The 26,009-nt window shown below is 38.4% G+C and overlaps 1 protein-coding gene and 1 pseudogene across 22 annotated transcripts in view; one reads left to right on the top strand and one right to left on the bottom strand.

The window, feature by feature from the left end:
• The window catches only part of SPATA6L (spermatogenesis associated 6 like), a 170,222-nt gene that overhangs the window by 129,971 nt on the left and 14,242 nt on the right, over positions 1-26,009 (bottom strand). For 19 of the 22 annotated variants that reach the window (XR_008619788.2, XR_008619795.2, XR_008619798.2 and 16 more), the window contains 3 exons: positions 17,470-17,511; positions 6,292-6,416; positions 111-188 (listed from right to left, as the gene is read on the bottom strand). Coding sequence is in view for 6 of the 22 variants with exons in the window: in XM_055092188.2 (XP_054948163.1) it covers positions 111-188; positions 6,292-6,416; positions 17,470-17,511 (245 nt within the window). In the remaining 16 variants the exon portion in view is untranslated. Of the gene's footprint in view, positions 1-110; positions 189-6,291; positions 6,417-17,469; positions 17,512-26,009 lie in introns of those variants that run through there. The other 3 variants (XM_063594503.1, XM_057298774.1, XM_055092187.2) reach the window with 2 other exon arrangements.
• Positions 2,360-4,955, top strand: LOC106635089 (small ribosomal subunit protein eS6-like; annotated as a pseudogene).

Below are 26,009 nucleotides of genomic sequence, written 5' to 3'. Positions count from 1 at the left end.
TACTTGTTTAGTTTCATGTAAACTTGATAAACTGAGTTTGGGCAAAAATTCTTTAAATTTGAAAAAAAAAAATCTGGTCATTTCTATCACTAGATTTGTATTGTACTTACAAGAAATCTGTTTCTATGCAGAAACACACATTCTCTGATGGCTGTCCTTGTAGAAAACTCTATTTTGGGAGCAATGCCCTAAAAATAAAACAGCATAAAAAAAGCAAATAAAATTACTAGAAACAGTTCTTTAGCCATCTCTTTCTAACTTGAAATCATACAAGAACCTAACTGCTCTTCTGTGTGGCATAAGCCACACACATTATCTAAAATATATATGTAATAAGAATAGCTAAACACTTATGTAATATATATTATGTATCAGAGCCAGGCCTAAGTAATTCATATATATTAACTCATCTAATCCTAACACAGCCCCATGAAGCAGGTTTTATAATAGTATCTCCTGAACTAAGACACAGTTTAAGTAACATGTCCATCTAGTAATGAGGGCTATTAATTGAACCCAGGCATTCTGGCTCCAGTGTCCATGATGTTAGCTACTCTATTTAAAACACTGTGCCATGGAATTGAATGAGATTACCTAGAGAGAGGTATGAATACAGAGTCTTCCTCTCTACCTACCTGCTTTGAAAAACTTGCTTTATATTTTATATCAGATATTTATATTCATTAGATCTAATTCCAAATTCATTTTGTTTCATTGATTTGATATTTCTATTTTTTGTTCTTAGTACCATACTGTCTAAAATATTGTGTTTTATATATGTGTGTGTGTGTGTGTATATATATATATATATATATATATATGCCCTATCCTGTTTAATTCTTATAATCCTATAGGGTAGGTACAATTATTACAATCATCCTGTTTTACAGATGATAAAACTGAAAAATGGGCAAAAACTAGAAACAATCCAAACATCCTTAACGGGTGAACAGATGAACTGTGGTGTATTTACATAATGGAAACTACTCGGTAATAACAAGGAACAAATGAATGACACACACAACTACATGGATGGATCTCAACAGCATTCTTCTAAGTAAGAAAAGCCAGTCTCAAAAGGTTACAGACTGTATGATTCCATTTATGTGACATTCTCAAAAAAACAAAACTATGCTGATAGAGAAAAGACTAGTGCTTAGGGTGAGGGTGAGGGTGTGCCTATAAAGGGGTAACATGGGGGGGATTTTAGGAGTGATGGGATTGCTCTATATCCTGATCGTAGTAGTGGTTTTACAAATCTATACATGGGTTAAAATTCATAGACCTGTAGACCAAAAAAGCATCAATTTTATTGTATAATAATTTTTAAAATACAACTGCTTTCCCCAAAAAACAGGCCTAAAGAGACATTAAGGCAATTTTCCCAAATTTACAAGGCTTATAAATGGCACCACAGGGACAGGACCTGGATCTGACTAAATTACACTGTCTCCACCTGACCCCATCGACTCACCAGTGGCCCCTCTGCATCACCTCTCTGCTCTACTCTCCCCCAGAGAACACCACCTGGCCAAGTTACTTCTTGCCCTGAGGGCACCTTCATTCTCTTCTTTTCCATCCAAATTTTACCCATCTCTCAATGTCTGATCTCACTCTAACTCCTCCAGGTAAGCCCATAGTAGTCTCTCCCTCCAGTCTCTAATATTTCATTTTCATTTATACCACTTATACTCAAGGTGCTTCCAAAACAAGGTTTGCCCCAGCTGAAGCCCTCGAGAGAAAAGAAGCCAACACCTACTGCATGCTTATTACATGTGCCAGTGCTATCAAGGGTTTCTCTACATACACCAGGTATTGTGCTAAACACTATATATTACCTCATCTAACACTCACAATAATCCTGTAAGGGATGTACCATTACAGTCTCATTTTACAGATGAGTAAACTAAGGCACAAAGAGATTAACCTAACCAAAGTCTCATAGCCATTCATGACAAAACTGGGAATGAACCCAGACAATCTGATTCCACACTTAACCACTGTACATGCAGCTGCCTAATAGATTTTCAGATTCCTGATCGACTTTGCCCAGAGTGAAGGAAGGAAGTCCCCTGCTGGTAAGGAATCCACACTCTGTAACACACTTTTGTTCACCTTATATGACCTCCACTCCTTGCAATGACTTACAGACAATAAAGAAGAATGTATTTTCTTTTTCATACCGTGCTGTTTTTAGCATAACATTATACTTTAGAGTTGAAATTCAGAGACTATATCTCATCCAGTCTCCTTACCAATGGAATGATGGTGATAATGGTTGGTCAATGAAAGGATTTAACATAATAAATAACAAAATACAAAAATAAAAATAATTTTTAAATGCTTTTTATGCTCACTTTACAAAGTCAGTCTTAACCTAACATGATAATAGATAATTGTGCAATCTTCTCATTGCCTCACAGGAAAACAGTATTATTATCTTTTATTATCTATTATCTAATAGATGAGACAGTAATATTATATCTTATCTGATAGATGAGACAGTAATATTATCTATTATCTAATGGATGAGACTAGACAATATTGCAAAAATAAAAAAATTCTTGACCTCACCAGGAAATAAAAAATACCGTTAAGTATCAAGTGAAATAAAACAGCAAAATACAGAAATACAGAGAAAAGCCACATGCTAGTGGAGGAAATAAATCTAATTATTAATCAATTGATAAATTAGGAGAAAATAAAGTGAATGATTTATCTCACATATATGTAATTCATTCTTACTTCCTACAATATTAATGAAAACAAAATCAGATAGTGGGCTGAAATAAATATGAGAAAATTAGCATCATTCAGTGAGTAAGAGTGCAGGCTCTGAATCCAGTCAGGCCAGCATGAGGGTCCCTCCTCCACCACTCACCAGTTCTGTGACCCTGAGTGCATTCCTGAAACTCTTTACACTACCTTCCCTCTCCATTAAAGTGGGGAAAGAATAGCTGTCACCTCACAAGGTGAAGGAGGACTGAACAGGATAATCCATGTAATGAGCTCAACACAGTGCCTGGTATACAGTGAGCACACAGTGAACATCAGCTATTTTTTTTTTTTTTTTTTGAGATGCAGTCTCACTCTGTCGCCCAGGCTGGAGTGCAGCGGCATGATCTTGGCTCACTGTGACCTCTGCCTCCTGCCTCAGCATCTCAGTAGCCGGGATTACAGGTGTGCGCCACCATGCTCAACTAATTTTTGTATTTTTAGTAGAGACGAGGTTTCACTGTGCTGGCCAGGCTGAAACATCAGCTATTATCAAAGTGATGGCTCTTTTTTGTGGTATATCAGAGGCAATCAGCTGCTTCAAGATGAAGCTGAAGGCCTGGCACGGTGGCTCATGCCTGTAATCCCAGCACTTTGGGAGGCCGAGGCAGGAGAATCACCTGAGGTCAGGAGTTCAAGACCAGCCTAGCCAACATGAGGAAACCTCATCTCTACTAAAAATACAAAAGTCAGCCAGGCGTGGTGGTGAGTGCCTGTAATCCCAGCTACTCAGGAAGCTGAGGCAGGAGAATCACTTGAACCTGGGAGGTGGAGGTTGCAGTGAGCCGAGATTGCTCCATTGCACTCCAGCCTGGGCAACAGAGCAAGACTCCATCTCAAAAAAAAAAAAAAATTAAGTGTGTTACTCTTTCATCTTAAACACTTTTGAGGATTTGCAATGTGTCTAGCACCTAGATTACAGCCAGGGACATTGGTTAAGAGCTGTTGGAAACAAAACTAAAAGCAAACTCAACATATGTGATGTTTATGGCCCTCAGATCCTTAGTATTGTGTGATTCTCCCCCCTTAACATGTCTTTCTGAAATTGTCTATTAAAGCAGAGGAAATACCTGCCCAAGGAAGTATGTATTGCATTAATCAGGACATAACTAATATTCTCCAGTTCAGAATAATACTTACTTACTTGTGAAAGCAACATGGATGTGATCCCTAACACAGAATTTTCATGACGCTTTTATTGTATACAAATAAATACATTAACAGTTACTTGGTTAGACATCAAAACAAAAACAAACAAACAAAAAAAGAGATGAAGCTGAATATTTCCTTTCCAGCCACTGGCTGCCAGAAATTAATTGAAGTGGATGATGAAAGCAAACTTCATACTTTTTATGACAAGCATATGGCCACAGAAGTTACTACTGAGATGCTCTGGGTGAAGACTGGGAGGGTTATGTGGTCCAAATCAGCGGTGGGAAAGACAAACAAGTTTTCCCCATAAAGCAGAGTGTCTTGACCCATGGCCATGTCTACCTGCTACTGAGAAGGGGCATTCCTGTTATAGACTAAGAAGAATTGGAGAAAGAAAGTGAAAATCTGTTCAGGGTCACAATGTGGTCACCAACCTGACCATTCTCAACTTGGTTATCATTAAAAAAGGAGAGAAGGATATTCCCGGACTGACTGACACTATGGTGCCTTGTCACCTGGGGCCCAAAAGACCTAGCAGAATCTGCACTTTTCAATCACTCTAAAAAAGATGATATCTGCCAATATATTGTAATAAAGCCCTTAAACAAAGAAGGTAAGAAAGCTAGAACCAAAGCACCCAAGATTCAGTGTCTCGTTACTCCACATGTCCTGTAACACAAACTCTGGCATATTACTCTGAAGAAACAGACTACTAAGGGAAATAAGAGAGAGGCTGCAGAATATGCGAAACTTTTGGCCAAAAGAATGAAGGAGACCAAAGAAAAATGCCAGGAATAGATTGCCAACAGTGCAGGTCGCCCTGTCTGTGAGCTTCTACTTCTGAGTCCAGGCAAAAATAAAATTTTTCGAGTAACAAATAAGATCAGATCCCACCCTCCAAAAACCATTACTATGGTAACTGGTTTTATTTTGCTTTATAGAATGGTTGAGAGAAATTGAGTCCCTGTATCTATTCACAAATTATTTAAAATATAATTTGATTAACTTAATTGTAAGAATACTTTACCTCTAATGCATGCAGGTGTTTCCACACATTTAAAAAACCCTTTCTCTAATGACTAACTGCATTTATAAATAACTATAAATACAACCTCCTATAGGTTATTTTTCCTATTTATGACCATAAAGTTAAAGAGAGATAACACTTAAGAAAATATAAGAAAGTTTGTTTCTTTTTATCTTGATACTTGGCTGGATACCAGCTCAGTGTTTGTAGATGCCTTTTATTTAACAGAGAGCTAGACAAACCAAAGTTAATATAACAGAGTATCCCCTACCTGATTCTCATCAGTTTTTAATCCCTTTTATCTTCTGAAGAGCAATATCCCAATAACTCAAAATAAAATAAATTAAAGGCAAGCTTCTCACATGTACCATGGATTTAAATGATACATGAAGATCTTGGAGAAACAAAGATAGTTTCAGTGAAATTCATCAAACTCTCAAAGATAATGAAGGTCTTGGGGTTATAGTCATCAGGAATTCTAATTAGGACAACCTTTAATGAATGTTTGCTGTTTGACGTATTAGAAGCTCTGTCATGATAAGCTTCATAGAAACAGAGGTCCTGACTGTTATATTAAATATATTCTGCACAGTACTCTCAACAAAGTAGAAGCAATAACAAATTATAGTAATTGCAATTCATGGGGCAATATGAGAAACGCTGAGTATCAAAATATTTTTTATAACTCTCAAAGGTGTGGCCTTTTAAATGGAGATCATTCAAGTGACGTAAAAGTCAAGAGAATCATCAGGGTTGCTGTGGGAATAGAAATTGTAAAAGACAACATCAAAATGAGTATCCCGAATTTGGGTTCAGATAATGCCCCCCAAAGAATTAATTTATCAATGGAATATCTGCTATATCCTTCAAGATCCTTCAGTATTATCAATTTGCGAGCCTCTGTCAGTTTCCTCTTTGTTAAATGGAGACCATATCTGCCTTGGCTAACTTGAGAATTGTTGGGAGAAAAATACCTTACATAAAAAATTGAAAGCGCAAAATAAAGATAACTACAGTCGCTACTCTATTTAGTCATAATAGCTATAACTAAACAAACAAATCTTACTGTTAATCTGCAACAAAAGGAGGCTTTTATAACTATGTAACAATGTAAATATGGCAATGATTTCAGCCTGATTAGATAAAACTTCCACCTCTCAGATCAATACTGGAAATCAGTATAATTTGGTACCTCGAGTTGGGCATCTAAACAGAGCTACTAAAGAGAACAGCAGGGGTACTAACCAAGATAAAGATCAAACCCTGTCAGGAATAAAACGTTCAGGTCCCAAGAATTTCTCTCCTAATTGAAGCCAAGATGAGCATGAATCACTTACTGGAAAACCCAGAGCCGTCTTCATGAGCACCTCCCTACACCTCCTAGGGTGCGAAGGTGTCAGCTTGGGCTCTGGGAAAAGAAAATCTCGTGTGTTTTCTTCATAGTAGGCCAACTCATCCCACACTAGAAAGAAAATAGAAAAAGCATAAGTGTCTGTATTTACACCTCCAGGCTTAACAAAATAAAAGTTCAGGCAGATGATGGCAGAGATGGCACTCAGGTAAAAATAGACATATTGATCCTAGCACGTGTTATTCAAGAGGAGACTAATTTCTACTACTTTTTATCTCGTGGATAATTTTTTAAAGCCTTCCAAAGTCATAACAGAGAAAAAAAGACTAAAGAGATGTTCTACAAAATAGAACAAAAAGGAAAAACTATCTTTCCATATATCCATCCAATTTTTCCTGCAACAAATTTTTACTAATGATAAACCTTAACCCAGGCACTGAGGATAGAACAGGAACAAGGTGGACATAGCATTGTTCACACAACTTTACAGTTTAGACTGGGGTTCAATGTGTTCTGTGATGCATGGATGCCAACGGCCCAGATGACAGCTACAGCTGTGATTCTCAGCAGGGGTACCAACCCCGAGGACATTTTGGACATTTGTGGAAATATTTCAGGGGCAGGAGCCAGAGGTGTGAGGGAGTCCTGCAGTGCTCAAGACACTCATGCACATCACACTATCTCCCCCATCCCCAGTGACTTTCTAATATCCTGCAAACATTCTTGCAGGCTAAAAACTATTTTATAATTGTCTCAGCCTAGAACTTAACTAACTATGTAACTGAAAATAATTATGTAACTATGTTACATGTAAACACAAAGCCTTTTTTTGCATAATTTGGAAATACACTGAATTTTTCCAAGTACCATGTAAATCAAGGAACAATTGTATTTTGTTTTGTTTGGATCTTTAACCAGAACTGTTTGATATTTTGGGAATCATGTCCCATCTAAATGCTTCATTATGCTTGATACTTACATATTAACATATACATTTTATTATAAACCACTTTCATTTTTCCTTTATATTACAATCAGAATATTATATTAATTTTTTACAGTGACTTGTATATGTTGATTATATTAACTACAAATATTTTCAGTATCATAAAAGGGATACTCCAAAATACTCATTACCAAAAGATCTTGGGTCTAATGGGATGAACAATTACTGAGCCGAAGGACAGAAAGCTACCATCTGAATCATCTTTGACCACACAGCAGGTGCCACACAAGTGATCTGGACTGAGAGTGGTCCCCGCACAGAGGACCATCAAAAAAGTAACTGTAGCCAATGAGGCAGTTTTGCTATTTAGTGGCTGCCACTTTACTTACGAGAAGAATTCTGATGAGGGTTGCTTTGTTTTCAGTACATCAACTGTGGAACATAATTGACCTTACATCAAATAATATGATGTATTAAATTCTTCCTCCTACTAACTCCATTTAATATTAATGTTTCGGTTCTACCGAGGAAAGAATCAAAGTGCAAAAAGAAATTATTCTATATTTTTCATCATAAATGGCATTTCTTCCCACTCGTGTGCTCCCAGCCACGCTCCAGCCACAATGGATTGATGTTCCCTCCTCAGCAATGTACTTCCACCATGCATGCTCTCCTGCATTACTGCCATGGCTGTAGTTGATCTCCCTGCCTCCATTCTCCTGCACTCAAATCCATTGTCCGCACGCTGCAACGTTTTAAATACATCAGACTCTGCCTTTCTCCTGCTTAAAACCTTCCAATGGGCTTCCCATCGAATTAGAATAAAATCTAAGCACCTTACCCTAGACTTCAAGACTCTATATAATCAGGCTTCTAATAATCTCTCCTAATTCATTTATTGCCACTCTCCCCCTTGATCATCGTTCCCTGTCATCCCTTACCCTTCTTGCTGTCCCTCAAACACGCCAAGCTCTCCTCCACATAACGGTTTTGCCTTATTGTTCTTCCTCCCTCTAAGGTTCCCTCTCTGGGTCTCTGCATGGCTGGCTCCTTCCTACTGAATAACAGGCTTGGTTTAAATGTCATCTTATCAGAAGGTGGCAACCCAACCTAACAGAGCACTCCTTCCCAGACACTCCCCATCACAATACCCTATTTTACTTTCGACGTAAGATTTACCACTAATTGATATTTTTGTTCATGTTATTTATTCGTGATCTGCTTCCATCAAGGCTCCATGAAAACAGTGACTTTGTCTTTTCTGTACATTATTCTACTGCTGGCAGGGCTGTCCCTAGAAAGGTGTGAACTCAGAGCAGTTCAATCAATACAGGGCCCAGCCAAGACATTCACACCTGAAAAGGGGCCTCACTGTCAGCATCTTCAACAAGCCCCTTGAAATATCACTAAAGGTAGACATTTTAAAATTGAACTTCAATGATGTTCTGAGATGAGTGGTGAAGTGCAGCATCCTGGATGCTGCCCCCAAACCTGTAGAACAACACTTGGGACATAATGGGTACCTGATAAATGCTTCTTAAATGAATGAACATGAGGACTAAAGTAAGATAACTTGCTTAAGTGCCAGCTTACGTTAGCCACTCAATAAGCATTAGCTACCCTCTTTGAGACTCAGTTTCCACACTGTTAAAAAAAAGGAGAGGGACTAAATTTCTCTGAAAGCTTTTCCAACTCTTACCCTTCATTCATTTTTCAATAATTTATTTTCATTCATACATTCAAAAAACACTTCATTCACTGAGAACCTCCTATGTAGTAAGACTTATAGACCCTGGATTTACACTAGTGAAGAAGATAAATATAATCAATGCCCTCCAGGAGCTTACAGTCTAAGAGTATTAAACAATTATACAAATAAATGTATAATTAAAAATTAATTTCCACAAGAGTAAATTACTAGGAATAAAGAGATAGAGAGGCTAGGAAGACAGGAGGGAAGATGGGTGTAATTATTATTATTATTATTTTTGAGACGCAGTCTCGCTCTTATTGCCCAGACTGGAGTGCAGTGGCACAGTTTTGGCTCACTGCTACCTCTGCCTCCTGGGTTCAAGCGATTCTCTTGCCTCAGCCTCCCAAGCAGCTGGGATTAGAGGCACCCCACCACCACCAAGCCTGGCTAATTTTTGTACTTTTAGTAGAGACGGGGTTTCACCACGTTGGCCAGGCTGGTCTCAAACTCCTGACCTCAGGTGGTCCGCCTGCCTCGGCCTCCCGAAGTGCTGGGATTACAGGTGTGAGCCACCGCGCTCGGCCAATGGGTGTAATTGTAACATCAATTATCTGCTTCATTTACTAGTCTCATCCTGGCCTTCTTCATCCATGCTCCTCTGACAATGCTCCCTGTGATGGGTATAATCCTCCCGCCCTTGTTGGCCAAAAACAGACCCTGCCTCCATCCAGAAACTCTGAAGTACAACCTGCAAATGGAAAGTGATGTGTCAATTTCCCCAGCTATCACTAGCAACAAAACACAACTTTCTCCTGAAGCTTATAGCGTTCAGAACTCTTTTCTTTTCTTTTCTTTTCTTTTCTTTTTTTTTTTGAGATGGAGTCTCGCCCTATCACCCAGGCTGGAGTGCAATGGCGTAGTCTCGGCTAACTGCAACCTCCGCCTCCCGGGTTCAAGCGATTCTCCTGCCTCAGCCTCCCGAGTAACTGGGACTACAGACGCGCACCACAAATTCAAGTTCTATGGTCAGGCAGGGTTGGGTTCAAATCCCTGCTCCACCACTTACCAACTATGTGATCTGGGGCAAATCATGTAAACTACTTAACTTCAGTCTCCTCTTCAAGAAAATGTAAAAACTGTCATTGCATCTGCCCTTTAAGACTACTGTAAAGACGAATAACAAAGCCATGTAGAATGCACAGCATGGCACCTGACATTGCCTACCATTACCACGAATGCTCCCTGACACCAGCCCAGCAGCGGCCCCAGAACTGCTTTGGTTTCTGTAAACATCATTATGTTCCTACTGGGAACAAACACCTAGATGCATGATATGATGGTCTACACAGGAGGCATTTCCTTTTTCCTCTCCTTTCATATGCTTTTGGCTACTTCTTGTCCCTGCATCTAAAGGATAGCTGCTACATTATTATTCCTGTGTTTATCAAGAATTTAGATAAAAGTAAGAGGCTGGAAAATTGAAAGCGAGCTCATACCCTATCTTCAGAATCACAGGAATAAAAATAGACTGAAACAGGGTTAGACAAATAAATAGAAGGCTATGAAGCTTCTCAAGACAGTCTCTCTGGTGTGGTCATTTTCTAGAAATCCAAACTGCCACCAAGTGTGAAAATGTCAGCACACTAAGAGGATGGTACAGCAAGAGCCTAGGTTAGAAATAATAAACATATTCACAGGCTGAACAAGTCTTACAGGTCAAGGGAAGTATCTGAAAGAACTCAGTGTTCTTCTTAAGAGCTAATTACACAGACAGTGACATCATCAATGGCATCAACGAACTTCTCCCCCAAAAAGGAAACAAATGAGACTTTAAGAGAAATAACAATTTTAATAACAACATTGGCTGAAGGAATATCCAACATTTTTAGAGCATGTCAGAATTGACAGTGCGCTTCCAGATACAGGATCACATTTGATTCCCTCTTTACAGATAAGGAAACTGAGGCTCTGAGAGTTTGACCTGTCATGATGCCACACGGCTAGTGATACCACATGGCAAAGAAGGAATTCAAAACCAAATAATCTGAGGCAAAAGTTCTTTCCTTGCTAATGCCTATAAAAGTATAAAAGCATTGCTATGAAAGTATAAAATATTGCTATAAAAGCACTGCTATAAAAGTATAAAATTAAGCCCTGTTAAGTGAATGGGTGCCCACTAGAATAGGCTTTTACAGTTGGACTGAATATATCTGACTTACCCAAAGCGAAGGTATTTATCTCAGAGGTTAATAAAAAGAAAGCATCAAGCTCACTGTGGAATAGGATCACGCTGCCCCCCTGTGTCCATTCCTTTTTTCCCACCTTTGTAAACTGAAGAGCAGGAAGGGTCTTTATTTCTTGGCAGCAAAGATCACTAGACTTCTTCATTCTTTAGCAATAAAGCTATATGCACATCTGGATATTATTACTTGTATTATTCATTTACTTGTACCATTAACTTAATGATCATAACATGTCTTTTGAGTATAAGTGTGTTTGAAAGCAATGAGAAAAAATATCAAGCAATAAATACAGCTAAATGAAAAGGTAACAATTCAGCCAACAGAGAAATTGGTCCCTGAGAACCCAAATATGGCCCATGTGACCCCACAGTGCAGTCCACAGGAAACTTTAAGAAAAAAAAAAAATTTTTGCTAGTATCAAGGATCAGCAGATCATGAGGGCTCACTGCCACTACTACATGCCCGGAGCCACCAGCATCACACTAGGAAGACTGGCACAGTGTAGATCATGTGCAAAGTATGCCTGTAAAAACATACATTGAACAAATTAATGGATCAAACTGTACTACATCTGAAGCTAAGTAAAATCAATTGTTATTTTGAGCAATTCAAATTTAATTCCACTAAAATTATAATCTGAAATTGAGAGATTATAAATTAAAAAAACAAGTATAACACAGTTCCCATTATGCATCTTATTAATTTTTGAGTTATAACCAGTATTTATGCACTCAGCTAGAATATTCTGCAATCATTCTTTTCAAACAACTATTCTTGCAACCTTCTCACAGATGGGCTTCTTGTCACATGAAAAACATATAGCACTCCAAGACATATTAAGTTTTAACAAGCAAGTTGCAGAATATATATAGTCAACATATATATAGGTGTGCGTGTGTATATATGTTGAAAATACATATTCTGCAATTGACTTTTTAAAATGTAATATATCTTGGACTGTCATATGTCTTTCAAGAGACCAGAAAACCAACATTTAGTATATTCAACCAACCATAAAATATATACACGCGCAACTATATATACTAAATACTAAATATATTCGTGTTTATATATACTGTATTTAATATATAGTCATCCCTAAGTATCCACAGGAGGTTGGTTTCAGGAACCCTTGCAGATATGAAAATATCCATGAATGCTCAAGTCCCTGATATAAAATGGTGTAGTTGCGAAGTTGGTCGAAGGTAAAAAGAGCATAATAATAAAAAATTAAAAATAAGAAATAAAATGGTGTAATATTTGCATATAACCTATGCACATCCTCCTGTATACTTCAGATCATCTCTAGGTTACTTATAATACCTAATATAATGTAAATGTTATATAATAGTTGTTATGCTGTATTGTTAAGGGACTAATGACAAGAAAAAGTCTGTACATGTTCAGTACAGACACAACCATCATAGGCCTAACTACATTTTCGAGTAATGGTTAGCCAAATTCATGGATGTGGAACTTGACAATCAGAAGGTCCAACTATACATAGGGTATGCGCGTGCATGTGTGTTTATTTTAGGGTTGGCTGAATGTACTAAATGCATTTTAGAAGGTTTAAAAAGATACGCATCAAATTGTTTTGTTGTGTTTTGTTTTGTTGAGACAGGGTCTCACTCTGTTGCCCAAGCTGGAGTGCAGTGGCAAGATCACAGCTCACTGCAGCCTCAACCTCTTTGGCTCAAGGGACCTCCCTAGCCTCCCAAGTAGCTGGGACTACAGGCACGCACCAGCACACATAGCTAATTTTTTTATTTTCAGTAGAGATGAGGTTTCACCATGTTTCCCAGGCTGTACCTGAACTCCTGTGCTCAAGCAATCCACCCACCTTTGCCTCTCAAAGTGCTGGGATTACAGGCGCATGCCGCCATACCTGGCCCACATCAAATTGTTAATGGTAATTATCTGTCAGGGATTGTTGAATGGGCTTTTGACATTTTATTTTACATACTTTCGTGTTAGTTAAATTTTTTATAGTGAGATTACTTAGGTATTGAGTAATTTTTTAAAAATCCATGTAAAATTAAATAAGACCAAAGTGGGCATGCTTCTACTTTCTCAGCATACTAAAATATAATTTGCCAGCAGTGATATATGTTTGAACATAAAATTGGGTCAAATAAGAATAAAAAACTTATGGAAAAAAACTCAATGCCCTGATTTCAGCCTGTCACTTTTAGGCTGAAAAACATTCAGTGAGAATTTCTGAAAAGTAGTCAGGAGGCACCTGCTCAGTTCCGTCTACCTATGAAGGTAATGACATCTCCAAAAGCACCTATTCTTAAATTCACAGAGCGGGGTTCTTTTCTGTCTCCAGCGGCAGCCTTTGCCAAAGAACCAAGAAGCAGAAGAAAGAACTACAGACTCCTGGGTTCACTGCACTTCACCTGGGCCCTTGACCTGCTCCAGTGATATCCACAGCAGGCAGGACTATGATCCCTATCAAAAGCCTCCTCAGTCCCCTCTGCTTTAGTTGAGACATTTGCTAGTCTCATCTTCCTTCTCCCATGCTCTCTTAAGAAAAAGAAAAGCACACACCATAAAACATCAAAATAACACAACAAAACAGGGAAAATATAACTGGTTTAAGCATAACTGATTTAAAACATTGTTAAAAATAAGAATTTATACCAAAATCAACATTTATATCCAGACATCACTCCATAAGTAATCAAAGACTGACAGTGACAGTCACTTTATATAGAAGGAAAGAAAGAAAACAAATCATAATATGGAAAAATGAAAATTTTTAAAAAGTTTTAAATTTAAGGTTGTCACAGTCATATCTAAAAAGGAGATAGATCATAAACTAGGATAAAATATATTTTTATCTATTTATTTATTTAGATGGAGTCTGGCTTTGTGGCCCAGGCTGGAGTGCAGTGGTGCAATCTTAGCTCATTGCAACCTCTGCCTCCCAGGTTCAAGCAGTTCTCCTGTCTCAGCCTCCCAAGTAGCTCGGATTACAGGCACCTGACACCATTCCCAGCTAATTTTTGTATTTTTAGTAGAAACAGGGTTTCACTATGTTGGCCAGGCTGGTCTCAAACTCCTGACCTTATGATCCGCCCGCCTTGGCCTCCCCAAGTGCTGGGATTATAAGCGTGAGCCATGACATACTTTGCAAACACAACAAATCCAATTGACAGTATCCAGCATTAACTAGGATATGGGGAAGGGGCATGCCATGCACTCCTGGATGCAGTAGAAGTATTGGAACCTTATTGGGGATCAGTTTACCCCAGTTTAAAAGGCATGGTTCAATCTAGTAATTCTATTATTTGTAAATATACCAAGAGAGAAATATTTTTATAAAAATGTGAAAAAAAAGAAAATCTAAATGCTCAACAATATTAATTTATGGATAACACCACCACTATGGTAAAATACATAGCTATTGAAAATGACAAGTAAACTATAGGTAATAACATAAAGTAAAAAAAGTAAAACCCAAAATACTATGGAAATACTGTTTATAGACCTATAAAAAACACATATGTAAATTAATAAATTTCTTTATAGCTATCAAAATAATGATGTAGGCCGGGGGCAGTGGCTCACGTCTGTAACCCCAGCACTCTGGGAGGCCGAGGCAGGCAGATCACCTGAGGTCAGGAGTTTGACACCAGCCTGGCCAACATGGTGAAACCCTGACTCTACAAAAAATACACAAAAATTAGCTGGACTCATTGGCAGGCGCCCATAATTCCAGCTATTCAGGAGGCTGAGGCAGGAGAATCACTTGAACACGGGAGGTGGATGTTACAGTGAGCTGAGGTTGCATCACTGCACTCCAGCCTGGGCAACAGAGCTACATTCTGTCTCAAAAAAATCAATTTGAAAAAAAAAGATGTAGATTTATGCATTTAGAAATGACAACATAGGCAAGGCATGGTGGCTCATGCCTATAAACCCAGCACTTTGGGTGGCCACGGTGGGAGAATCACTTGCATCCAGGAGTTTGAGACCAGCCTAGGCAACATAGTAAGATGCCATCTCTGCAAAAAAAAAAAAAAAAAAAAAAAATTTAGCTGGGCATGGTGCATGCCTGTAGTTCCAGCTACTGGGAGGCTAAGGTAGGAGAACTGCTCAAGCCCAGGAGGTCATACCACTGCATTCAGTCTGAGTGACAGAGTGAGATCTTGTCTCAAAAAATATATATAAAAAACAAAATTAAATTTAAAAAATTTAAACAATATAATGGTGACATACAGGGGAGAAAGCTAATAACAGAAAAAAAAGTATGCTATGTAAAAATTCCATATCTATGTGTTCTTCTATCTACAGAGAAATATCAAGAAATATGTTCATCAAAATATAAATAAAGATTCTCTCAGGATTACGTGATGTGGGAATGCTTTTTACAAGTAAAAATTATGAAGCTGTTTTCATTTTGAGAAAGCAAAAACCAGAAATGCGTAATAGCAGAGATCAGGGGAGAATTTTCTGAGTTTTCAGTATTCTCTCTCTCTCTCTCTCTCTCTCTCACACACACACACACACACACACACTTCTATGCCAACAACCCTAAAATCACCAGATAGCTATACTGAAAGGCTATTTATGAGAACTGGTGCCACTGGGTGGCAGGTCCTAACCTCTCTCACCAGCTCAGGTCTTATGTCACTCAAGACACACTGCAAAGCAAAAGTACCACAGAACAGCTTCCTCCTAGAATCTCATGATTCTAGCACAGGGGTCACAGACTTTTTCTGTAAAGGGTCAGACTGCTAAATGTTTTAGGCTTTGTAGGCCATCTGTTCAAAACTACTCACCTCTGTCATTGTTCTGCAAAAGTGACTATAAACACTACTTAAACAAATGAGTATGGCTATGTTCAAAAAAGACCTGTATTTATGAATAATGAAATTTGAATTTCATATAATTTTCACATCACTAAATATTCATTTCAAAAATTATTTCCAACCATTTAAAAATGTAAAAACCAAAAATAGTTTGGCAGTTCCTCACAAAGTTAAACAGTTACCATATACCCCATTCCTAGGTATATACACAGAAGAACTAAAAGCAAATATACAACAATTTGTACATTCATATTCAAAACAGCATTATTTATAACATCCAAAAAGTAGAAATGTCTTAGTCTATTTCCTATTGCTTATAACAGAATACCTGAAACTGGGTAATTTATTTTTAAAAAGCTATTTATTTCTTACAGTTATGGAGGCTGAGAAGTCCACAGTTGAGGGGCTGTGTCTGGTGAGGGCCTTCTTGCTGCTGGGGACTCTGCTTAGTAGCCAGGTGACACAGGGAATCACATAGTGAGGGTGCTGAGCATGCTAGCTCAGGTCTCTCATCCTCCTCTTATAAAGCCAACAGTCTGACTCCCACGATAACCCATCAGTACATTAATCCATGAATAGATTAACCCATTCACAATGGTAGAGCCCTCATTACCCAATCCATATAGAAGAATATTATTCAGGCACAAAAAGGAATTAAAATCTGATACATGCTACAACATGGCTGAACCCTGAAAACATTAGGCTAAGTGAAAGAAACCAGATATAAAAGGCCACATATTGTACGCTTCTATTTGTATGAAATGTCTAGGATGAGAAAATCAACAGAGACAGAGTTAGGGTGGCCAGGGCCTGGAGGAGGAAGGAATGGGAAATGATTGCTAATAAATACAGAATTTATTTTGGGGTAATGAAAATGTTCTGGAATTAGTGGTGATGGCTGTCCAATCTTATGAACATACGAAAACCAACTGAAATGTACATTTGAAAATGACGAATTATATAGGATTTAAATCGCAATAAAAAATGTGGAAACCATTTCTAGTTCATGGGCCATACAACAATGGCCTACAGGCTGGATTTGGCTGGGGACTATAGTTTACCAACCCTGTTCTAGCACCTAACAATGAAAATGTCTTAGGGTTTTACACACACACACACACCCCACAAATTAGAACACAGCCAAAGGCCAAAACTTGAAATCAGCTAAGCCAGGACTGAAAAAATTATTTAATAATTAGATAAAGTTATTAAAAAATGGAAAGACAAGGAGTCTGTTTAAGTTATGCTCCCTGCCATGAAACACCATAAAGTTATTATTCTGAAAATAGACAAAATTTAATAGATTGGCAGAAAAAAGGCATGTGTTATATAAACTTATAGACACATAAAGTTGTATGTTATTTTCAAACACAACTCTTAAGTACAGTCCCCATTTTGACAGGCCAAATTTATTTTAAAATCATATTAAGCTAATTTAGAAACGTATTTACTGGCACATTACCTGGAGGAACTAGCTGTATTAATTCAAACCTGGTTAGGAAGCCTAAAAAGGAAAAAATGAGATTTTAATACTTCCAAAAATTGCCACAGTCTTTCAATAATTATTAAGTTTTAAACTGTCATAAAACCCATTTAATAGTAATAATAATAAAAATAATAATTAAAAATAACTGCCAAACCAACATCAAATCAGGTATTTCTAGAATTAACCAATCAAGAGAGTGGAATGAGAATAACAGAATTATAAAAACAGCATTTCACTAGCCATAAAAAAGAACAAGCATTCATGTCTTTTGAAGGATCTGGAGGCCATTATCAAACTAATGCAGAAAGAGAAAACCAAATGCAGCCTGTTATCACTTAAAAATGGCAGTTAAATGATGAGAACTCATGGACACACAGAGGGGACCAATACACACTGGGGCCTACTTGAGGGTGAAGGGTGGGAGAAGAGAGAGGATCAGAAAAAATAACTATTGCATACTAGACTTAATACCTGGGTGACAATCTGTACAACAAATCCCCATGATACGGGTTCACCTATATAACAAACCTGCACATATACCCCTAAACCTAAAAGTTAAAAAAAAAAGCATTTCACCTCCTGAAAAGTATCGGAAAAAAAGATGCAATATTTGTCTCCTAAAAGTGTATACAATAAATAAATAAGTGTATACATACATAGAGCTCTAAAATAACAATGCAATTTTCATCTTAAATATTCAAAATCCACTTGTTATCCATTAACATACAAAAGTTTATCTTGCTTACAACATTGTGCAATATGACTATACAAATTATACATAAAATATAACTTTGTAAGGCCAGGCACGGTGGCTCGTGCCTGTAATCCCAGCACTTTGGGAGGCCGAGGTGAGTGGATCACCCGAGGTCAGGAGTTCAAGACCAGCCTGGCCAACATAGTGAAACCCCGTGTCTACTAAAAATACAAAAATTAGCCAGGCATGGTGGCAGATGCCTGTAATCCCAGCTACTCGGGAGGCTGAGGCAGCAGAATTGCGTGAACCTGGGAAGTGAAGGCTGCAGTGAGCCAAGATTGTGTACTGCACTCCAGCCTTGGCAACGGAATGAGACTCCATCTTAAAACAAAACAAACAAACAAACAAAAAATATATATAAAACTTTTTAAACTTTTCTTGAGTTCAAAATATATTTAGAAATAGCGAACCTATGTAGAATGACAAGAATAAAATTAAAATAAGGACAAGAATAAAATTCAGATCTTTAAGATAACTTAAATGATATATTAGGTTGGTGCAATTATAACAATTAAAAAATCAATAAAGATAATTCTCACAAAATAACATAACAAGTGAAAACATTTTAGTTTTTTTTTTTTTTTTTGAACCAGGGCCTCACTCTGTCACCCAGGGTGGAGGGCAGTGGTGCGATCTTGGGTCACTGCAATCTCTACCTTGCAGGTTCAAGCGATTCTCCTGCCTCAGCCTCCCGAGTAGCTGGGACTACAGGCACGTACCACAGCGCCCAGCTACTTTTTGTATTTTTAGTAGAGATGGGGTTTCGCCATGTTGGCCAGGCTGGTCTCAAACTCTTGACCTCAGGTGATTTGCCCACCTCAGCATCCCAAAGTGTTGGGATTACAGATATAAGCCACTGTGCCCAGCCGTGAAAACATTTTAAACAGACAACAAAAGTAAAATTCTAACTTTGTAGATTTACGAAAAAATTTTGAATTTATAGGACAAAACTTTAATGCCGAGAAACTTAAAAACCAAGACAGACTGAAACTTTAGGCTTCCAAAATGAGAGCAGGGAATATATATTTGCCAACCATCACCCCAATAGTAATTTAAGCACTTAGTTTGATTCAGCCTCTAAATTCTTTAATTTTTTTATTTCCACAGGTTATTGGGGAACAGATGGTGTTTGATTATAAGTTCTTAGCTGGGCACCGTGGCTCACGCCTGTAATCCCAGCACTTTGGGAGGCCGAGGCGGGCGGATCACAAGGTCAGGAGATCGAGACCATCCTGGTCTAACTCGGTGAAACCCCGTCTCTACTCAAAATACAAAAAATTAGCCGGGCGTGTGGCGGGCGCCTGTGGTCCCAGCTACTCGGGAGGCTGAGGCAGGAGAATGGCGTGAACCCGGGAGGCGGAGCTTGCAGTGAGCCGAGATCGCGCCACTGCACTCCAGCCTGGGCGACGGAGCGAGACCCCGTCTCGAAAAATAAATAAATAAATAAATAAATAAATAAATAAATAAATAAATAAATAAGTTCTTTAGTGGTGATTTGTGAGATTTTTGTGCACCCATCACCCGAACAGTATACACTGCACCCTATTTGTAGTCTTTTATCCCTCACTCCCTTCCTACCCTTTCCCCCTGAGTCCCCAAAGTCCATTATGTCATTCTTCTGCTTTTGCATCCTCATAGCTTAGCTCCCACTTATGAGTGAGAATATACGATGTTTGATTTTCCATTCCTGAGTTACTTCGCTTAGAATAATAGTCTCCAATTTCATCCAGGTCATTGCTAATGCCATTAATTCATTCCTTTTAATGGTTGAGTAGTATTCCATCATATATATAATGGAATATACAAATACACACACACACATATCACAGTTTCTATATCCACTCATTGATTGATGGGCATTTGGATTGGTTCCACATTTTTGCAATTGCAAATTGTGCTGCATAAACATGCGTGTGTAAGTATTTTTTTCATAAAATGACCTCTTTTCCTCTGGGTAGACAGATACCCTAGCAGTGGGATTGCTGGATCAAATGATAGTTCTACTTTTAGTTCTTTAAGGAATCTCTACACTATTTTCCATAGTGGTTGTACTAGTTTACATTCCCATCAGCAGTGTAGAAGTGTTACCTGTTCACTGCATCTACGCCAACATCTACTATTTTTTGATTTTTTGATTATGGTCAGGCTCTAAATTCTATATAGTCAATTAATTCTCATCATAACTCTATGAGTCCAATGCAATGGCTATCCTCATTTTTATGAATGAAGAAACTAAATCTCAAAGAGGAAACTATAGTAATGTGGACAAGGTCACACTGGCTAACAGTGACAGGGCTGTATTTGAACCCAAGTAGTCAGTTCTCAGGGACTGTCCTCTTATCCGCAAGATACTTCACTGAAAAATCCTATTCTTCCACAGAGCAAGTTAATTAGGATGCTTGATAAAATAACTACACCTTTTAATTGCCTTCTGGAATGGCATCACGTAATTCATACTTGCTTTAAATATCAAGGACAAAGGAAATCATTAATGAGTGACCTAGAGAACTGTTCTTACGTCCTTTTTTGCTTCATTCCACCTCCCAGGGTTAATATTGGGAAATGAAATGAAAATATCCCAATTCTTGCAGGATCATTTGAAACACTGAATTTTTTTTTCTGAATGTAAAGAGGCTTGAGAGAATCAGTGTTCTTACAGATGTGACCCATCTCAGAGAGATGTTTCACCTTCCTGCTTTTTAAGATTCAGGTAGAAATATAAATGCAGGAAATCAACTTGGGTATTGAATCTACTTTTTAAAAGGTCAAATGCCAAAGCCATCATTTTTTATACCCAATTGCCTTGATGGCTTCATGAGACACATACTTGCTCAGTGACTACCCTAACCTATGCTACCTCTGTAGGTACTTACTCACTCTTTGCCTAATGTCAAACTCTTCAATCTACCTAGTATGTCAGCCTGAGACCTAGCCTGCTCCCATTCTGACTTCTACCCAGGATGGCCTCAGCTCACTTGATACTTATGTCTGGTTCTTTCTCTATATTCTGCTATTATCTGTGACCTTGGTCCTAATTCTTTCAACTGAGTAACATCTCAGTTGCAAATTTCATAAAGCTTAAAAATGTAAATAAAAATCACACCATCCACAAACTTTTCACCCTTAAGACACTGGGAAAACAAAAGGGCAAACTAAACCTAAAGCAAACAGAGGAAAGAAAATAATAAAGATTAAGCAGAAAGTAATGAAATAGAAAACAGAAAAGCAACACAGAAAATCAATACATCTAAAAGTTGGTTGTTTAAAATGATCAATAAAACTGACAAACCTTTAGCTACACTAACCAAGAAAAAAGAGAAAAGACTCAAATTACTAAAATCAGAAATGAAAGAAGAGACATTACCACTGATTTTACAGAAATAATTTTTTGTTTGTTTGTTTTTGAGACGGAGTCTTGCTCTGTCGCCCAGGCTAGAGTGCAGTGGCACAATCTCAGTTCACTGCCACCTCTGCCACCCAGGCTCAAGCAATTCTTCCACTTCACCCTCCCAAGTAGCTAGGATTACAGGCAAGCACCGCCAAACCCAGCGTGTGTGTGTGTGTGTGTGTGTGTGTGTGTGTGTGTGTATTTTTGATAGAGACACGGTTTCACCATATTGGCCAGGCTGGTCTTGAACTCCTGAGCTCAAGTGATCTGCTCGCCTTGGCCTCCCAAAATGCTGGGATTACAGGCATGAGCCACAGTGTCCGGCGTAGAAATAATTTTTTTTTTGAGACAGAGTCCTGCTCTGTCACCCAAGCTGGGGTAGAGTGGTACAATCACAGCTCACTGCAGCCTCAACCTCCCTGACTCAAGCAATCCTTTCACCTCAGCCTCCTGAGAAGCAAATACCACAGGCACATGCCACCACACCCCACTAATTGTTGTTGTTGTTGTTGTATGGATGGGGTCTCCCATAAAAATATTTTTAAGGGAATACTATGAACAACTTTATGCCAATGAATTAGATAAATGAAATGGAAAAACTCCTAAAAAGACACAAACTAATAACACTGACTCAAGAAGAAACAGAAAATCTGAAGAGACGTATAATGCGTAGAGAGATTAAATTAGTAATCAAAAAACAACCCAAAGACAAGCCCAGGTTCAGATGGCTTCACTGGTAAATACTACCTTAAGAATTAACACCAATTATTCACAACCTCTTCCAAAAAAAGAGAAGAGGACAGAACATACCCCAACAGATTCCATGAAGTTAGCATTATCAAAACCAGATGAAGACATAACAAGAAAACAAAACTACAGACCAATATCTCTTATGATTGTAAATCCCAAAATCCTCAACATAATACTAGCAAACCAAATCCAGCAACATATAGAAAGGCTTATATACCATAAGGTTGGTTTAATATCTAAAAATCACATATCAATGAAATAAAGGATAAAAAATCACATGATCATCTCGATAGGTGTAGAAAAGGCATGTGATAAAATTCAACATTACTTCATGATAAAAACTCAATAAACTAGGAATAAAGAGGAGCTTCCTCAACCTGATATAGAGCACTTATAAAAAACCATATTTTAATATTACAACTAATGGTGAAAAACTGAATGCTTTTTCCCTACTATCAGGAAATAGATAAGGATGCTCATTTTCACTGCTTCTATTCAATACTGTACTGGAGATTCTAGCCAGGGAAATTAGACATGAAAATGAAATAAAATGCGTACAAACTATAAAAGAAGAAGTAAAGCTGTTTCTACTTGCAGATGACATAATTTTGCATATAGAAAATCCTAAGGAATCAGCAAAAAACTACTAAAACTAATAAACAAGTTCAGTATGTTTTCAGGATAAAATATCAGTATATAAAAATCAATTGTGGGCCGGGCGCGGTGGCTAACGCCTGTAATCCCAGCACTTTGGGAGGCCAAGGCAGGAGGATCACCTGAGGTTGGGAGTTCAAGATCAGCCTGACAAACATGGAGAAACCCCGTCTCTACTAAAAATACAAAAAATTAGCCGGGTGTGGTGGTGCATGCCTGTAATGCCAGCTACTAGGGAGGCTGAGGCAGGAGAATTGCTTGAACGAGGGAGGCAGAGATCTAGGCAACAAGAATGAAACTCTGTCTCAAACAAAAACAAAAACAAAATCAACTGGATTTCTATAAACTTGAACAAACCTGAGAATGAAATTTTTTAAAATTCCACTTACAACAGCTTCAGAGTACTTAGGAATAAATTTAACCAAAAAATGCAACACTTGTAAACTGAAAATTACAAAACATCACTGAAAATAAATTTAAAGGCTGGGTACGGTGTCTCATACCTGTAATCCCAGCATTTTGGGAGTCCGAGGCGGGCGGATCACCTGAGTTCGAGACCAGACTGACCAACATGCAGAAACCCCGTTTTCTACTAAAAATACAAAATTAGCCAGGCGTGGTGGTGCATGCCTGTAATCCCAGCTACTTGGGAGGCTGAGGCAGGAGAATCACTTGAACCTGGGAGACAGAGGGTGCAATGAGCAGAGACCGCACAATTGCACTCCGGCCTAGGCAACAAGAGTGAAATTCCGTCCCAAAAAAAAAAAGGAAAAAGAAATTTAAAATAACCTAAATGAATGGAAACACATCCCACATTCATGTTTCAAAAATATTGTTAAGGTGACAATACTCCCCAAATTGATCTACAGTCAATGGAATCCCTATGAATATCCTAGCTGGCTTCTTTGCAGACATTGACAAGATGATTGAAAAATTCTTATGGAAACTCAAGTAAACCAAAATAGCAGTCTTGAAAAAGAAAAACTAAGCTGGAAGATTTACACTTCCTGGTTTTGAAATTTATTACAAAGCTATGGTAACAGGATTCTGTGTTGGCATAACAATAGACATATGAATCAATAGAATAGAACTGAGACCCTAAAAGTAAACCCTCACATTACTGTAAGCTGAATTTCAACAAGGGTACCAAGACAATTCAATGAGGGAAAGAATGGTCTTTTATCAAATGGTGCTAAAACAAATGGATATCCACATGCAAAAGAATGAAGTTGGTCCCCAACATCACACTGTCTACAAAAATCAACACAGTATAAATCATCTAGATGTAAGAGCCAAAACTATAAAACCGTTAGAAGAAAACATAGATGTAAGTCTTCATGACCTTGAGTTAGGCAATGGTTTCTTAGATATGACACCAAAAGCACAAGCAACAAAGGAAAAATAGATAGACTGAAATTCATCAAAATTAAAAACTTTTGCATTTCAAAAAATACCATCAAGAAAGTGAAAGACAATTCTAGAATGGGAGAAAATATTTGCAAATCATCTATCTAACAAAGGTCTTGTATCTAGGATATATAAAGAACATTTACAGGCCAGGCACAGCGGCTCATGTCTGTAACCCCAACACTTTGGGAAGCCCAGGAGAGAGGATCACTTAAGACCAGGAGTTCAAGACCAGCTGGGCAACATAGTGGCATCCTGTCTCAAACCTCTAGAGGAGCAGACAGACGGGGGCAGGCTGTGGGGTTCCGACCCCATAGCACTATCTAGGGGTGAATGTTTACAGCTCGTGAAGCCCCAGTGGATGTGTTTTACAGTTTGCCGTCTATAGGTGGCTTGTGTTCGCTCAATTAGACCCTCTACCTTGTCGCAAGGACAGAGGGCTTTCTGTATCCCCGGGTTTCTTGCCTTGGTGTACTGGAAGAATAGGATCACACATGGGCTTGGAGAATGAGTGTGAGGTTTTATTGAGTGGGGGTAGCTTTCAGCAGATGGGGGAGCCAGAAGGGAGATGGTTTTCTCCTGGAGTTGGGCCGCTCGGCAGCCCCGGCTCTCCTCCAACTGCCCCGGCCAAACTCCGTGTCGTTCTGCCAGTGCCAATGTACTCCTCTCGATGTCCAGCCGCTTCTGTCTCTGCCTTGCTAGGGTCTCGGTCTGTTACAGGCACAGGATGGGGGCATGGTGGGCCAGGATGGTCTTGGGAAATGCAACATTTGGGCGGGAAAGCAGGAATGCCTGTCCTCACCTAGGTCTGTGGGGATGGAGCCCTAGCCAGGGACCACACCCTTCCTGTACCAAGCACTTCCCTTCCCCCGTCCATATCATTTAAAGGTACCACTCTCTTCTCTTCCCAGCACTCCTGTATCAATATGACCCAGCAATTTCACTCCTAGGTATACCCAAGAGGCATTAAAACATATCTTCACACAAAAACTTATACACAAATATTCACAGCATCATTATTCATCATAGCCTAAAAGTGGAAACAACCCAACTGTCCATCAATTGATGACTAGAAAAACAAAATGTGATATATTCATCCAACAGAATACTACTTGGCCATACAAAAAATTAAGTTCTGGCACATGCTATAATATGGATGAATCTTGAAAACATTACACTAAGAAGTCAATCACAAAGGAGCACATGTTGTATAATCTCATTCATATGAAATATCCAGAATAAGCAAATCTATACAGATGGAAAGATTAGTGGTTACCTATAGCTAGGAGGGCTGGTGGGGAATAGGGAGTGATTGCTAATGGGCATAGGGCTGCTTTTTGTGGTGATAAAAATATTCTAATTTAATGAAACACATAAAAACAATTTTTATAAATAAACCAAACAGAATCATACTATCCATCAAAGCCCATCTATATTTAGTTTTTTTGTTTTTTTGTTTTTTTTTTTTTTGAGATGGAGTCTTGCTCCGCCACCCAGTCTGGAATGCAATGGCACGATTTCGGCTCACTGTAACCTCTGCCTCCCGGGTTTAAGCGATTCTCC

Source organism: Pan paniscus, chromosome 11 (genome assembly GCF_029289425.2).
Source record: "Pan paniscus chromosome 11, NHGRI_mPanPan1-v2.0_pri, whole genome shotgun sequence".
NCBI classification, from domain to species: domain Eukaryota; kingdom Metazoa; phylum Chordata; class Mammalia; order Primates; family Hominidae; genus Pan; species Pan paniscus.
Note: the sequence above shows the minus strand (reverse complement) of the source record. Positions and strands in the feature narration are given on the sequence as shown.